Source organism: Mytilus trossulus, chromosome 13 (assembly GCF_036588685.1).
Source record: "Mytilus trossulus isolate FHL-02 chromosome 13, PNRI_Mtr1.1.1.hap1, whole genome shotgun sequence".
Lineage (NCBI taxonomy): Eukaryota > Metazoa > Mollusca > Bivalvia > Mytilida > Mytilidae > Mytilus > Mytilus trossulus.
This window is the reverse complement of record NC_086385.1, coordinates 12,939,783-12,957,045: the sequence shown is the minus strand read 5'-3', so window position 1 is coordinate 12,957,045 and position 17,263 is coordinate 12,939,783. Positions and strand designations below refer to the sequence as shown.

The following is a 17,263-nucleotide window of genomic DNA, read 5'->3' as shown; positions in this document are numbered from 1 at the left end:
CTACAGGTTAATATTTAAGACAAATTTACTTATATATCTCTCGTTATTGGCGTTTTTTTTTTTTTACAAAACCGTGATTTCTTGTCCAAGCCACTTTAAAAAAAATGTTTTTGATCTTTACAAGTAATTTTGTGTGCAGTCAGTACATGGAATAAGATTTAACATTTTTTAAGCAAAGAAACATACTATTTTTAGAGGGACTAATAAGCTATGGATTCCTGGCATTTCCCTAAACGCCCTATTCAACATTCATGCTCAGTGTTTGCAAGAGATATAAACATAAGGGTCTTACAAAAGAAATGATGTTTTGATACCTACATTTTAATTGTTGACCAAAAAAGAGAACATCAAATGGACCAGAGTGATATCGTATTTTTGTTAATGTCCACTTCGAAACGGTTCAAATCTCTTTCAGTATCTGGTTTTAAAATTATGAAACAAAATCAGTGTACAGCTTAATACGTGTTTTGATGAATAAAATCATTCTTGTTACTATTGCAATATGGAGATTGTGGGAGAAAACATGTAAATATGTCCACGACAAAACGGTCACCTACGAAACAAGTATTGGAGATTTTCATTGTTTTCAATTCTATTCGTGCAAAACAAATAGCAAGGGTTAGTTTCATGTAATTTTCAGTATGTTATCAACATAGTATAGGGTTGATGTCAACTACGAAACGTTTTGTCCACTACGATCCAAACGGGTTTGTCCACTCGACACTCATGAAAATGTCTACTGCGTAACATAAGTTGTATGTTCATATGTGAAGTACTGTCTAATATTTATCGATAATAAATGGTTCTCACATTCAGAAAAAATGAGATCTTTCTAGTTTATAAAGTAAAACAACATAGAATGTCTATAGGAGACATTAAAATACAATAAGATGTGCGTTTAAAAGCAGTTTCGTAGTGGACAAATGTCCCCTGCAAAACAGTACAGACATTATGAAAATGATATCATTTTAACGAGTATTTAAGATTTCACTTTTTATTTACAAACAGGTCTACAATAGAGGTACATGTATTTAAAATAACTCTAGAAATAAAAATTTCGATTTTTATTTTTTTTAGGTCTGAAATTCACACTTTTATTGAAAAATGCCCTTATAACAGACAACAATATGCATTACCTTTTAATGTATACATGTTGAAGGCCGTACATTGACCTATAATGGTTAACTTTTTTTGAAATTGTTATTTTAACATAGTTCGTGTTTTTCCCATATTCAAATTTCCTGAAGCTTGTTCACCCTTCAAATTTATGTAGCTGTTTTCATTAGTACCATTAATATATGCACAAAAAGATTTGTCATAAGATGTAGAAACGTGATTAATTCATCCCCATAATTTCCTCATGTGCTATCAGATATACGTGTTAATATCAATAAAACACTATTCAGTTACGATTATCTTCTCATTTTTTTATACCATAATTACGATTATCTTTTGTTCCGAGTTACGATTATCATCCCGAATTTTTCAACGCCAATTTTCAAAGCGCTGAGACAATTCCAGTGCACCGTTACGATTCTAATATAATGTAATGGTATAGAAAAACCTTGCAGCGAAGTAATTAGTGACAAAAACATGCTACATTTGAGTAAAATGACTGTAAATATTTTACCTATATCTGCCGTCGCCATATTGGGATAATCGTAATTGCAGTTACTATTATCTCTTTAATACCAGTGTTGATGTGATTACGTGAATATCACATTTAAACTGACTTCAAATGTTACACAGATAGGTTTGTTTACATGTTTGATTCTGGGAGTGTCTTAATCAGTATATTTCAAATAATCTTTTAAATGTAGAGAATAATGTGTTGTGTGCGTTTTTGATGGAGGATAACGAAGGATAAATCAAATTCTTATTAAGTTATTTAACTTGAATGATAGTTATAATCATGATAATGAATTTGCCGTTAAGTATAACATTATTTAGTTATTGTTTTAATATCTTTAAATTGAAGTATTGCATAGTAATTTACTGAATACTTTTAAATAATATTCATGATGATTGAGTCAAAGGAATGCTCTGTTATTACGTTAATCGATATTTAAAACAGAAATGATATGACATACCCCAAAAGCTAGAACAAGTCTGGCTTTGCATGCAACATTTGTTACCTTGGAGAATTATAATGGGATCAGTTATGAGAACGACACAAACTTTGAAAAGAAATTCTGCAATCATTTGAAAAGTCCACAGATTAATTTAGGAAATGCATTATATATCTATTCATGGACGTATAATAGCATAGGCTAGTAATCATTATCTGAGGTATATTATCTTTTTTAGGACAAAAGAATGAATGGAAATGTTCGCTTCAGCTTTATGTTATTGTTCACTGCTTTAACATCTGGGGCCAAAGGTACGCATTTAATTTACACCTAATGAGAACTTTATTATTATTAGTTTATAAATTTTATTGTATCATCGACGAAAGTAGGACATTTCCTTTTTCGCGAACAGGTAAAGTATACTCATACATTAGTGTGCACACACATCTAGATCTAGAATAACGTTGCAAGTAGGTCAAAAATAGTTTTTTTTTGCCATTGTACAGAATTACTGTAAAAAACAAACCGTATAAACAGAGGAATCGGACATCTCCAAAGTGTAAAAAAAAAATCAGCAAATAATTAAGTATTTTGTTTTTATGTCCCACCTACGATAGTAGAGGGGCATTATGTTTTCTGATCTGTGGGTCCGTGCGTCCGTTCGTTCGTTCGTATGTACAGTTTCAGGTTAAAGTTTTTGGTCGAGGTAGTTTTTGATGAAGTTGAAGTCGAATCAACCTGAAACTTAGTATATATGTTCCTTATGATATGATCTTTCTAATTTTAATGTCAAATTAGAGTTTTGACCCCAATTTCACGGTCCACTGAACATAGAAAATGATAGTGCGAGTGGGGCATCCGTATACTGGGGACACATTCTTGTTCATTAAACATTTTATTTATTACACGATTTGTTGTTGCTCTATGATATGATACAAAAATCAATTTGTGTTGGCCCCAGATGACTTGAATTTCTCTTCGATAACTTTCGTTTGAATTATTATTTCGAAGAATAACTGACACATTTCGTGAAATTCAATAATAATTGTCCAATCTTTTTCAGCCACTGATGAGTCTGTTGTAACCTTGGAATATAGACCACCAATTATACGTGTTGGAAAGCCATTAACATTGATATGTAAAGTGAATAACATTAAGTTTATTGACAAACAAAATATAAGACAATGGCACAAAGGAACCGACTTGATAGTTCAAAATGGTAAAATATTTGACAAGAATAAGTACAAGGAAATTATAAAGAAAAAACGATTTTTATTACGGATAACGAAAGTAACAGAGGCAGACCTGAATACAAATTTCAAATGCAATTACAACTTTAAGGAAGGCAACTTGTCTCTTAAAATATCTCCGCTTAATTTCGAATGTAAGTATTATACCTTATAATTACGAGTATGATGTAAAAATCATATAAAACTCGCAGTTAATGGCGTAATAAATAGGTTTTTTTTAAATATCAAAATCCCAAATTGCGACTAGGTGGTGTAAATATTTATCAAAGTTACCAGGCTTATAATGTTATAAGCAAGACGCACGTTTCGCCTACATACAACTCATCAGTGACGCTCAGAATTACATGAAAAGCAAACACATATTCAAATCAACTTCAATTGAGATTTACGATAACTTTATGACTTCAAACCCATTCCAAATACTTATTTCAATAAGACTTAAAAAAAAAAACGGTGGCGACCTGAAAATAAAAATAAATGGTATTGTCTTTTTTATTCTTTTAGGTATATGTTAAAATAAGACAAATGTTCAACAGAATTTAGTTTCTGCTATGCATGCCTTTAAGGTGACACGACACGACTATTATTTTATAGTATTTTGGTTCTCTAAATACATGATCAATAGATGCTCAGTATTCGATTATTAGTCTTTGAGTTTAATATATTATTATAAGACGCATTTTGTTTTCTTTATCTCGAGCACATAAACTCCTTCATCAGCTACACACTCCACTCAGTCGATTGGCAATTTTATTAACGTGTTGGATGTATATAAGAGTCTTTGATCCTAAACCCCGGATTTCGGGATCTAAACCGCTCTGATCCCCTCATACATGTATTTGAAACTCCATATTGTTGCAACATGGTTAAGATAATCATACGATTTTTATATTCAATGTTTTTAAAAGCCAATTTGTTGTAACGGATTAAGATGCAAAATAAAAATTTAAAAAATATAGAATTTATATCAAATACACAAAACTTACAAAGACCTGAAATGTTTTCGTGGAGATCAGCTAAAAACCTTACCCAGAATATGCCTATTTAAAATGAAAAGAAAATGAAATTATTAAACTTGTTATAGCATTCTGCATTTAATTTGATTGTAGGGATCGTCGACAAATAATGTTAAATTTCAATGTGTTTTAAATTTTGTATTTAGATCCTCCATCAAATGATACAAAGGCATTGATAACTCAAACAGATGAGTCGGTCAGGATTTATCTCCATTTTGAAAAGATTTATCCATATCCACAATGTACTGGTTTTGTACATGTAAGTGCAAACAAAATAATCTGCTCATGTTTTAATGTAGAAATGCTTAATTTAATTATATGCCATCAAATTCTTGTCGTTAAGGATGTACTTAAGTGAGGTTTTGGAGTAAGTGTCAAATGTTAGGACTCGATCCTTGGTGTTTTTCCATAGGATACAAGGTAAAATATTTTGCCCCATTACACCTATTAATTTTTTAACATAACACTTATTAGCTCTTAAAGGTTATTTGACAAAATTTAAGCAGATTCTGGATTTTCTTTCTTTTGATTTGACACCCAAATAAGACCAATGCAAATATAAGGTAAAAGTCCGAGTCAGCCTTTAACCGCCATTTTTTATAAATCAAATATCTCAAAATGGAGCACCATGACCTATCAATACTTTTAGCTTATTTTGATCCTTAAATAATACATTTCCAACTTAAAGTATCAATTTTGAGTTCTTGATTTATTAAATTTTACCTTAGATCACCTAATTACATCCTTAAGTTGTAGTCATTAATTGGCATAAATATAATCTACAATAAAGGAAATTGAAGAAACGCTTATACTATAAAAAAGAAGATATGGTATGATTGCCAATGAGACAACTGTCCACAAGAGACAAAAAATGACACAGACATTAAGAACTATGATCACCGTACGGCCTTCAACAATGAGCAAAGCCCATACCGCATAGTCAGCTATAAAAGGCCCCGATATGACAATGTAAAATGCATATTTTAAGGCAATTTCAAAAAATATTAAAAGATCTCAATGGACGGTTGCGATAAATGCACGTAACATTACATGAGAAACAAAATGCACGAAGTAGACTAGTAAATATCATTGGGCAGAATCACAAAAATACTGAACTCCGAGGAAATTTCAAATCGGAAAGGCAAAATCAAAAGCTCTTAACGAATAGATAAATACATTTTTTGTACTATCATATTCCTGAAATATTTATAACATTCTTTACCACATCTTCTTTTTTATATTGGAACAAACATTTTCGTGTTGCAAAATGGTGGATTGAACCCCGTTTTATGGCTAGCAAAACTCTCACTTGTATGACAGTCGCATCAAATTCAATTACAATGATAATGAAATAAGACGACAACGCAGCCGTACGAATGCACACGAGGTTATTTTTTTCATGCTCTCAATATCATAGTTTCCTTATTTCAGCAATCATTTTGTACTTGTATTCAAGTAACTTGTATTTTTGCAAACTATAATATGCATATCATATTTTGAGTGTATTTATGTTAATATTATTTTTTATGAAAATCATATTTTCATTCAAGTCTTTATGAATAATTGGAAATGCATAAATACTTATCACTTTTGATTTGAACTTTAATTTTGTTGTGGTATTTGTATTTCAGAATTCCAATTTTAGCTGCATCTTTAAAAAGAGAGACAAACAAGATGCAGGAAAATTCTATACAGTGGATTTGATTTGTCACTCGAACAGTCTAATCAAATGCAATGAGACAGACAATATAAAAGTAGTTTGTCTTTTGATATTTCAATATCAAATACAAACCGATAGGAATCAGACATGCAAACCAAAAGGTATGCAAATAACAGACAAGTTCATACATGGTCTCTAGAAAACATAACATAAAACAACACATTATGAGGTTTATCTCATTATCACCATAATACATTGATACTTGATCGAAAACAATATAGAAATATTTTTGAGTTCCTCTCGTCAGTGTTACATAACCACAACTAGAGGAATTAAAAACCAGTGTTGCTAAGCTCTTTCTATGTACATCTTCAACACTGTAGGATAGAATAGAATTCATCACGTAATAGTGCTCAGTCGACCAGAGAATTGGAATTAAAAATTTTCGTCATGCTACCCATTTGTTGTGGTCAAGTAAATAGATTTCCCTTTAAAATTGAAGTCTGATATATATCGTTGTAAGTCTTATTCAAGATCATTTATTTTATCATATTTCTTGTCAAAATGCCTGATTTTGATTGCTTAACCGAGAGAGAAAACTTACTATGAGGTATAAGCTTTGCTCATTGTTGCCGTACGGTTACCTATAATTGTTAATTTCCGTGACATTTTGGTCTCTTGTGGAGAGTTGTCTCATTGGCAATCATACCACATTTTCCTTTTTTTATATATATTTACTGTATACAATGCAAATATTCTAATACCATTCACAGATACACTTAATTAAGTGTGCGCTTTGTTAAATATGTTTGATATAGTTGTCGTTTGTTCATGTGGTTTATAAGTGTTTCTCGTTTCTTATATTCTATATACTAGTAGATTATACCGTTATTTTTCTCTTTGAATAATTTTACACTAGTAATTGTTTTGGGCTCTTTATAGCCTACTGTTCGGCTTGAGCAAAGGCTCTGTGTTGTAGACCGTTCTTTGACCTAAACTTGTTTACCTTTATGAATTTTGATTAGATGGATATTCGTCTCATAATCACTCGATTGCCATTGTCAACCTTAACTTCACCTCAGTTAACAATGTGTTTCTCGAAGTAACAATTGGCCTCATGGCCCTTTCAGCTAGCTATGTGTTATTTATATACCAGTCAATATATTCTTCCGTGAAATAAAGATTATCATAAATTGAAATCATTTTTAAAGTCACATTATTTTTTCAGTTCTTATTAATTTGTTTAGATTGTACGGCAAAACTCGCATTTGATTAACTATTTAAAGGTTAATTTTTGTCGAGCCTGCAACTTTTGTTGCAAAAAGCTCGACATAGGGATAGTGATCCGGCGGCGGCGGCGGCGGCGGCGGCGGCGTTAGCTAACTTTTTAAAAACTTTATATTTTAGAAGGTGGCAGACCTGGATGCTTCATACTTTGTATATAGATGCCTCATGTTACGAAGTTTCCGTCAGTCGCATGTCAAATGTCCTTGACCTCATTTTCATGGTTCAGTGACCACTTGAAAAAAAAGTTCAATTTTTTTGTAATGTTGAATTCTCTCTTATTATAAGTAATCTGATAAATATATTTGGTATGTGCGTTCCTTGCAAGGTCCTCATGCCCGTCAGACAGTTTTCACTTGACCTCGACCTCATTATATGGACCAGTGAACAAGGTTAAGTTTTGGTGGTCAAGTCCATATCTCAGATACTATAAGCAATAGGGCTAGTATATTCGGTGTATGGAAGGACTGTAAGGTGTACATGTCCAACTGGCAGGTGTCATCTGACCTTGACCTCATTTTCATGGTTCAGTGGTTATAGTTAAGTTTTTGTGTTTTGGTCTGTTTTTCTCATACTTTATGCAATAGATCTACTATATTTGTTGTATGGAATGATTGTAAGGTGTGCATGTCTAGCGGGCAGATGTCATCTGACCTTGACCTCATTTTCATGGTTGAGTGGTCAAAGTTAAGTTTTTGAGTTTTGGTCTTTTTATCTAATACTATATGCCATAGGTCAACATTATTTGGTGTATGGAAATATTTTATGATCTATATGTCAATCGCACAGGTTTTATTTGACCTCAACCTCATTTTCACGGTTCATTGCTCAGAGTTAAGCTTTTGTGTTTTGGTCTGTTTTTCTTAAACTATAAGTAATAGGTCAATTATATTTGTTGTATAGAAGCATTGTTAGCTGTACATGTCTGACTGGCATGGTTCATCTGACCTTGACCTCATTTTAATGGTTCATTGGTCTTTGTTTAGTTATCTTGGTTAATGTTATGTTTATGTGACAGTTTTTAATAAACTTTATACTTAGGACTATCAACATAATATCAATGATTAGTAAAGAAGGCGAGACATTTCAGCGTGTGCACTCTTGTCTAACACTACGAATGATACTTGCTATGAAGATGTTTCACAAGACGCAAATTCTCCTCTACTGTTTTTCTTTTTTTCAGACAATTTGAACATAAACCATGACAATTATTCACGGATGGAGTTGGCCTTAAGTCTAGTTATGATAGGAGCTGTGATGTTCATGATTTTCCTGGTAGCAGTACGTTGGAGGAACAAAAAAATTAAAGTATGAAAATTTTATTAGATTATTCGTAAGAAAATGTACATGTGGAAGAAATAAAGCAAAACAGATATTATATGCATATATGTTAAGTAAACGTTCGAAGTATACGGCTGATAATTTGAATTTTTCCATTTACATAGAACTTTCATATTTTTTTTTGTATATGCATTGAGTTTTGAATAAGCCAGTATGTTTACATTGCTGAAAATGTGGTTTAATAAAGGTTAAATTTTTGACGTCAAACTTTTTTGGGTAAATAACCGTTATTAATACCTGTTCTACTCTTTCGTAACAGGGAATAATTTTTTTTTATGTCTTTTTTTATGGTAAATATTTGGTTTAATCGACTTTATAAAAATCCAGTCAACTTCACTTCGGTCGTTGGCCTCAGTAAATATCATTATTAAAGGTCAATAAACTCAATATTTACATCATCTACATGCCTGTGCTAATCAACGGAACTAAAGGAGAGAAAAAAACTCTGTCATATCATGAACTGATACATGCAATTGCCGATCAAAATGGGGGGGGGGGGGGGGGAGGGGGAGAGGTTAACCTTGTCTAATGACAGGTTAACTTCCCACTAGCGTGACAGTTAATTATAGATACGCTAACATGATTGGGAGCGCAGAAAAAAATGCATAATTTGTCAATGTGATAAATATTGGGATGAAGAAACAGTGTGCACCCACAACACATACACGCAACCCAACTGACTTAAATATTCCAACAAACTACAAACACATACAACAAAGACACGCACACAAATATTTTTGAGGTTGATAGTACTACAGTGTTTGCCGTACTAGTATACATCCCCCTGAATGCATAAATACCAGGTTTAACCAACTATTTCTATCTAAAAATACATAAATAAGGCCGTTAGTTTTCTCGTTTAAATTGTTTAACATTGTCATTTCGGGGCCTTTTATAGCTATGCAGTGTGAGCTTAGCTCATTGTTGCTCATCGGCGTTCAGTATGTTTGTTATTTTATTTGAATTTTTATACATATATATTATCAGTTTCCATGATAAAGATATGAAAATCTATCAAGCATTCTAAGTTGGGCCAAAAACGACACTAAGTGTCCCTACTCTTTTTAAAGCTTGGATGGATTTGGTCCTTTTTGGTCATATAGCTCTTATAGATATAGGAAGATGTGGTGTGAGTACCAATGAGACAACTCTCCATCCAAATAAAAATTTAAAAAAGTAAACCTCATAGTCCTAGACCGTGTCGGTTCCATAATTATCTTCCATTAATTAATCGTCTTTGCGAAAGTAAACGAAATTTATAAAGTTTTATTTTCATCTTTTAAAGAATTTGGTCAATACCGCACCTGGTGGACTAATAGCATGAACTAATAGCATGAACTGATTTTTTTTCATAATAAGTATATGTGGTAGTGTTTGCAATTTTCACAAAATACAAGAAACTGTGAATCACAATTACTATTTCTCAGATATAAAAATCGAGTATTTGTAGTGTGTGAAAATTTGATGTAGTTTGATAAATATAGAATTAATTATTTTTCAACAGCAGGTGTCAAAAAATGCTGTATACACCTATGTTGATTATGACAGAAGACAAACACGGCTACACTGCAAAGGTAAATATCAATCAAGTTAACATTAGGAACGCCATCTATATATTTTGATAGAGTATATACAACACTGCTTGGTGTATATATTCGTTAGTTATAGTAGTTGGTGTGAATATCTTACAGATTTTCCGAAAGAAGGTGTTATGGAATGAAGAAATCATTTTCATGTGTTAGTTCCAAGGTACACTGGTTGTTTTGTATTCCTGTTGATATTCATGAGCTTAGTCTTTTTTTCGAATTGATAGTTATGCCTTTACTTTGAGCTGTTTTATTAAGCTTCATTGGGTTCTGAAAGTTCTCCCGGTTGCTGCAAAGAGGACAGATATAAGTAAAACTTATCCCTCAGAGAAGCATTTATGTACTATTTGATATCTGCGACTCGATATCCCAAAGTAGTTTTTATACATCAATATATTACTGTAACAATATTGACTGTTGACCGTTATGTAATACACAGCGTTCATTTGAAATTTGTTTCTTTTGTCGATCTTGAATATCTGCAGAATTTCAGAATGTTTTAGTTTGACTGTGTCGAATATTTCTCTCTTGTTGGTTCTATTCTTTACTACTTTTCTTAGCTGTAGCCTAATCTTATCAATGACCAAGTGATGGTCACTACCATTTAGTCTGCTCCTCTCATAAATATATCATAACACAGTGACTTTTCCCAGCATCTGTTAATAACGACCCGTTTGGGAGTTCCAAGTGATTTTATGTATGTTTTTGTGTGGAAAAACTGTACTCCCATCTTAAGATAATCTTTAGGACCAAGAAGTATGTTTTTCCTGTACTGTTGTTTTATAAGGCTTGCACTAACAACATTCTTGATGTTGCCTTAATCACTTGCATCCACTGGTATATATGCCATTGCAATTGTTTATGTTTACTGGTCTGGTTTCCGTACTAGATTTCTGTGAGACGAGATCGTTAGTCTTGAACTCAAACCTAACCTGGAGGGCCAGTGGATATATAGTTGAGATTTCATTCCCCTACATTGAATGCTATCCAACGCTTATGGGTGATGATCTAGCCGGATAAGGATCATAGTTGTTTCTCCTAGTTGTATGCCTTTCTGGGCAATCGACCCCATATGACCGACTATTTACCCGTAGCATGGACAAGGCTGACGAGTGCTAGGGCATTTCTACATGCCAGTTGGTCTACACACTGCATCTATGGGGTCCTTTTAGATCCCATCAGTTTGGTCTGACATTAATTGAGACCAGTTTCCGTGTGTTAGCACGTGGAAACCATAATGGATGCTTGGCAGTAGGCCCGTAGCCAGAATTTCCAAAGGGGGTATTTGGACTTGTACACTTAACTTTAAAAGTCACAATTATAACAGAACGTTGACTTTAACAGTAATCATTTGAATTCAAGGGGGTGTGTGGGGTGGTTAGTACGACCCCCTGCACCCCCTCTGGCTTCGGGTATGGGTAGGATAGAAGATATGTAATGATAGGAGAGACTGACACTCTTGGCTATCTTTTCAAATACAACTTTAGTCAGAGGCAGACATGCACTAGACGCATAACACTACCCTGTGGTTATCACAACCAACACACTCATATGAAATAGGTTTTCTTTAGTTATAATGTTAATGAAATTATTGAACTATTGTGCAGTTGGAGAAGTTCTTACAAGACATCGATGCCATGGTTAAGGTAATGACAAAAGACTTCGAAACCATCAAAAGTGGAGGCAAGTATGGACACAATATTTTTAAGCTTAAAAAAGCTCTGAATTGTGATTGCCATTGAATATCTGATACATCATAGGTTTATGACACTAAATTAATGTAGTCGGAGAACTAAAAAATAGTCCAATATCCATAACAAGATAAGTTCAACATACCAACATATCAAAGAACCACAGCAATTCATAGTTTGACGAAAGTTAAATGTAAGATCCTTTGGTCGACATTGCTTCCTCAAATTAAATTAGAAAAGTAGTACACAAATAGATCCAGCATATAAATAAACACCTATAATTTAACTTTTAAAGCAATGAAACAAGTATATTTTTTTACCCTTTGGACCTTAAAATGGATCATTTCAAAAACAGAAATATAAATTATAATTAATTAACCAGATTCAGCATATTAAAGACTCAATAATTTATAACTTTTGAATCAAGATTCTTTCTTTCCTTTTGTGGTATTGATCCTTGTAGTAAAATTTCATTTAAACCCAAATATCGTTAAACACATTAGTGCCATGAAACAACGTTTTGGTTTGTTGAAAACCCCTTTTTTGGTCCTAAATTACTTAACAGCTACAACAAAAAGTACCGAAAATAGAACCCTTACCTTCGTATTCTGGTATGGAACCTGGTGCTTACAATAAAAAAAACATCTATACAGACCCTTTTCGGCCGTTAATTCCTACAGCTACTATGATAACCGTCCAAATAAAATACCAACCTTCCCATTGTTCTGGGAAACCTTGTGCAAAAATTGAATAGGGGTTCATACACTTATGCTCAAATTATTGCCTGCAAATTAGATAAATAGTCTATTTCTGCTACATTTCGACCCCTAATTATTAAACGATATGGGCCATAACCCTTCAAAATGCCCCTCCAGTTTTTCATCTGAAGTATTGAACCTGGTTAAATTCATTGAAAGCAATACTCTTATACACCAATCATTTTCCTTTAAACATGAACAATAATTCTTTTTGAACTGATTTATAGACATGTACGGAAATACCCCCAACTTTATATATTGAATACGTGTTACTAGGAACATTTTAAAAATCTGTTTGATCATTATACAATTTGTTAGTTTATTTTTTTGTAGGATCCGTACTGGAATGAGCCTGATTCAGTATTCTATCAGAGAATAAGACTTGAAAAAAAACTTTTTTTTCACACAGAAGAAGTTTTGTTTAATAACAAATGAAATATATCTGCAGCTTTTGTCCATTTCGTTTGAGCATATTTTGATAGCTATTTGCACATTTAGATTAACAGAAAAAATAGATTTATTATATTATTTGAATTGGACAAGGTTCAAGATTGATCAATTTTGTTTATAACAAAAACTGGTATGAGTCTCTTTTATTCAGTCCATCTAATATACGAGTACGTGGCTGATGCATCCACATAAACTCATCATAGATACCAGGAATAAACTTTTATATTTACGCCAGACGCGAAATATATCTTTCTGTGTTCTACCTTTTTGTGTGCCAAGATTGGAAATCCTGTATTATTTGAAAGGTGATTTTTTTAAACGAATGTTCTATTCTTAAGGAGATTCTCGTAATTGGGATGTTTCTATCCTTAGTGTTGGATGACAAGTAATTATTAAGACTGATGTTGAACTAAGTATCTGTTTATAGCCAACATTATGCAGAAACGTAAAAAAATCAGACTTTTTTTGCGGTACAGTTAGATATTTAATAGATGTTGTATCGCTACAAAGTTACTGAGCTAGTTAAAGCGCCTAAACTTGCTTCTTGTTCATTGTTAGTTACCCCTGATTTTTTTTAATGTTTTTTAGTTTTGTTTTAACTATTTAGTATGTTTGCGTCTGTGGTAAATAACAACAGATGGTAATGCAAACATTCATTAAAAGGAAGGGTCATTTTTAACATTATCCTGTGTTAACGGACAGTAGAGGAAATATTTGACATACTGGGATGAAAGATGACAACAAATGGACTACATTTTTCGGGTGGTCTTATCTTTGTATCCAACAGGGATATTTCTATCTTTTTTTATAAAATATTATATGCCATTTCGTTCTTAAACTAATATATGAAAATGCTAAAATTTATGTGTCGATAAAAAATACGTCTAATTTTTTTGTCATAGGGAAAGATGTACAAATTTTATGTCTGAAAATTACTCTTACTAGTGCATCATATGATTTAGGAGATAGCTGTATTGTATATTAAGCTCTGAAGGCATCGATAGAGATTTGATGGTAACACATTTTGTTTACTGGCGATGTGTTAGCAGATCCAGCAAACGGGTAGTTACGAGCATGAAATCACCAATGGATGCCGTCGGAGCTTAAAATTCAATATTATTATTTCTATTATAATGAAACTAACAGAACACAACGTCAAATTTTATATTTAAACGTCGTCTGCGCTTGACCGTACGTTTTCATGGCATCAATTGTGAATCGATGCCAAGAAAATGTTTGACGTTATCCAGTGAAGATGATTGTAGCAAACGATGTTGCATTAAAATGAATAGTGACAACGTCGTGTGTTCAGATAATTGTGTTTACTTTGTAAAACAGGAGTTATTAATGTTGTACTCCATCTTACAGATTTGTTTGATACATGCAATTTCAAGTTCAAGCTAGCTTATCGTTTAAATGTAGATTGTAATTGTAGATGAAAACAACCCATGTCAGCTAATCATTACATTTTCTTTATTTAAAAAAATTGAAAACAACACGTTTAATAATTTCTTGTGTGCGAAGTGTGCGAAGCTTTTTTCTGGATTTACTTTCTTCAAGTGTCACGGTTAAGACGAGTTTATCGAACGCAAGCATAAGCACGGTGTATTTGATGATGATTTTGTCCATGTTCTGTAGAATGTATGTAAATGTATGCCACTTTGAAGTGATGTCATCATATTCATTGCTTGCAGTTTTTTCTCAAAGCATAACAAAGCATAATAACTGACAATAAGAGGTTCAAAACCCGGTATCTTATTATGGAAGATTCATGGTCATAACCATTTAAGGAATGTCTTTCTTGCAAACTATTTTAAAAAACAATTTGCATTTCATATCAAGTTATATTTGTATTTTTATGAATAACTATGGCTTTTTTGTTTTTAGGTATATTTTGTTACTATACGTTACTTAACATTTGTTTTTGTTTCATCCCATGAAGCTGTTGTTATGACCATTCAGTATTTATGAATGTAATTTATGCAAACGGCTGATTGTGCTCTGATTAATAACTTCTTTTTGGCATTTGTCATATCTAATACAATATTAATTTTTATCTTACCTCCTATACATTTATAAGAATATGATTGGTTAAGAGCAACCTCGTTGAGACCGTGTATATTCCATATTAGGTTAGTAAGGTTCCATATTAGGTTAGTAGTGGAGTTGTGTCCCTTTATACAAATAACAAGGCGATGAGAATTTTATTTAAAGGTTTCAACAGACGATTAAATAGATAATGAACGATAAAAATTAATTACATACAAATAATTTAAAGCTAACAAGTTGTTATTGTTGGCATTTGTTTTTAAATATACATATGGAAGTTAATAATACTAACAGTGTTGAAGACTTGATCATTTTTTAGGACACTAGTCCAAATATCACATGGTAAGATAGTCAGTAAGATAATATGGTTACATAGTGTGTTCCTAACCAAATACGATATATATGAGCCCATATATATCGTATTAGGTCACTAGCGCACTATGTAACTAATAATATCTCTGGTTTCAAAAAAAATACGAATGTTTAGGTCATTCAATCCTTTGGATATCAAAAGTGTTGTATATCAACAATCAAAGAAAGTATATATTTATTATTGATACTTTAAAATGAGGTGGAAAATATTTAGAGACATATAGTTTACGTTAAGACATGGGTTTTGCTCATTATTCAACAAGAATTGAATGCTTCTTTTGGTAAATGCATTGATGTGTAAAAACATTAGCCCAAGTACATTTTGTATGAAGAGCGGAAGCAGTTCAATCTTAAAATGTGCGTACTGTCAGCTCTTTTTATATATCTATGAAATTACTTAAATAAGCATTCCATAATTATAAGTACATTTTTTGCTATGATTATGAAAACATGATTATTATCAAGTTATTTCTTTTATTTATCTGTGCACTTTATTGTTGAAGTTTGTGTCAAGATGACTGTTACAATTCATTTTTGATATGAAGTTGATTAAGGAATAACGCGAGATTGCAGTTAGCCAATCAGAATAACGTATTATAATGGAACATACATCTAATGTAATTATTGATAAATATACAAAAAGGTTGATATGTATACTTTAATTACAAATCGAAATAACTGTTTACTTTTTTAAGAGATGGTTCTTATTTGATTAATGTTTTTCATTTACATTCTTTTCTCATTCTTTGCAATATAAAGTTCATCCTAGATTTACATGATTTAATTGAAATACTTAATTTAATATATTAAAATCAATTGAGCTGACAAATGAGGAACCTATTATGATTTCATTGGTTTGCCGAAAAATGATCTGGTTTTGTTAAAGGAATTGCCTTTTAGACAAAAAACTTAAATATGAAAACTTAATGAATAATTTCCAGGCTCTGTCTATTTCACTCTTTGATCCTTATCATTTTTGGTGCCCATAACCAAAGTATAGACACTGCCATAGCTTTATTTCGAGATACCCATAATCATCCACCACTTTTCCTTATACTTGTATTATAACTTAAAACCCTTTTAATATATTGTCTATATAATAATATTGTGCACCTCCTTATTTCTAGATTTGAACCGAAGCAGTATTGGGGATTCACTTATCAAGGCCTGGGGTTTGAATCATTTTGTTAGCTTTGCCTGCAGTACCTCTAGTTTAAGTTTTGCTGCAGTGTGAAAATTTCATATCATTAACATAATAAGTAAGTTCTTTCAATGAAAGTGTTATTTCTGTTTTGTTCATAAAGTGGAACTACAATTGTATAATTGGAGAATGCAAATTGTTGCAAATGGAAAATCAGATGGTTATTCAGGATCTTTTTAAATGCACAATGAAACATCATTCCACGTACGTATAATTGTGTTTCTATGTATTACATTAATAAACTTACTGCATACATCTATGTATTGTCTTATCTTTATACGGACATTATACGAAAATTCAAGTTGAGTTAGCGAATATCAAGGACAAGGGATAGGCATAGACATATTACCGATACAATTAACGAAATACATGTATACCAGAGTGACATTCAAACTCATAAATTGAAAACCAAATGACTACCGAACTCCGAGGTTAATTCGGAAAGTTTTTTAGCAAATAAAAAACAAAAACACAGCAAACGAATAGATCACAACTGTTATATTCCTGCTAAGTGCAGGCTTCTTATGTGGAAAATT

The 17,263-nt window shown here is 32.0% G+C and overlaps 1 protein-coding gene across 1 annotated transcript; it reads left to right on the top strand.

Annotated features, from left to right (window-relative positions):
* Nucleotides 1-2,293: 2,293 nt before the first annotated feature.
* LOC134693975 (uncharacterized) lies at nucleotides 2,294-16,986 on the top strand. The gene is made up of 7 exons (XM_063554959.1): nucleotides 2,294-2,380; nucleotides 3,133-3,453; nucleotides 4,482-4,594; nucleotides 5,967-6,156; nucleotides 8,463-8,587; nucleotides 10,125-10,194; nucleotides 12,989-16,986. The coding sequence occupies exons 1-7, from the start codon at nucleotides 2,317-2,319 to the stop codon at nucleotides 13,003-13,005; spliced, it is 900 nt and encodes a 299-aa protein (XP_063411029.1). The 5' UTR covers nucleotides 2,294-2,316; the 3' UTR covers nucleotides 13,006-16,986.
* The last annotated feature ends 277 nt before the right edge of the window (nucleotides 16,987-17,263 follow it).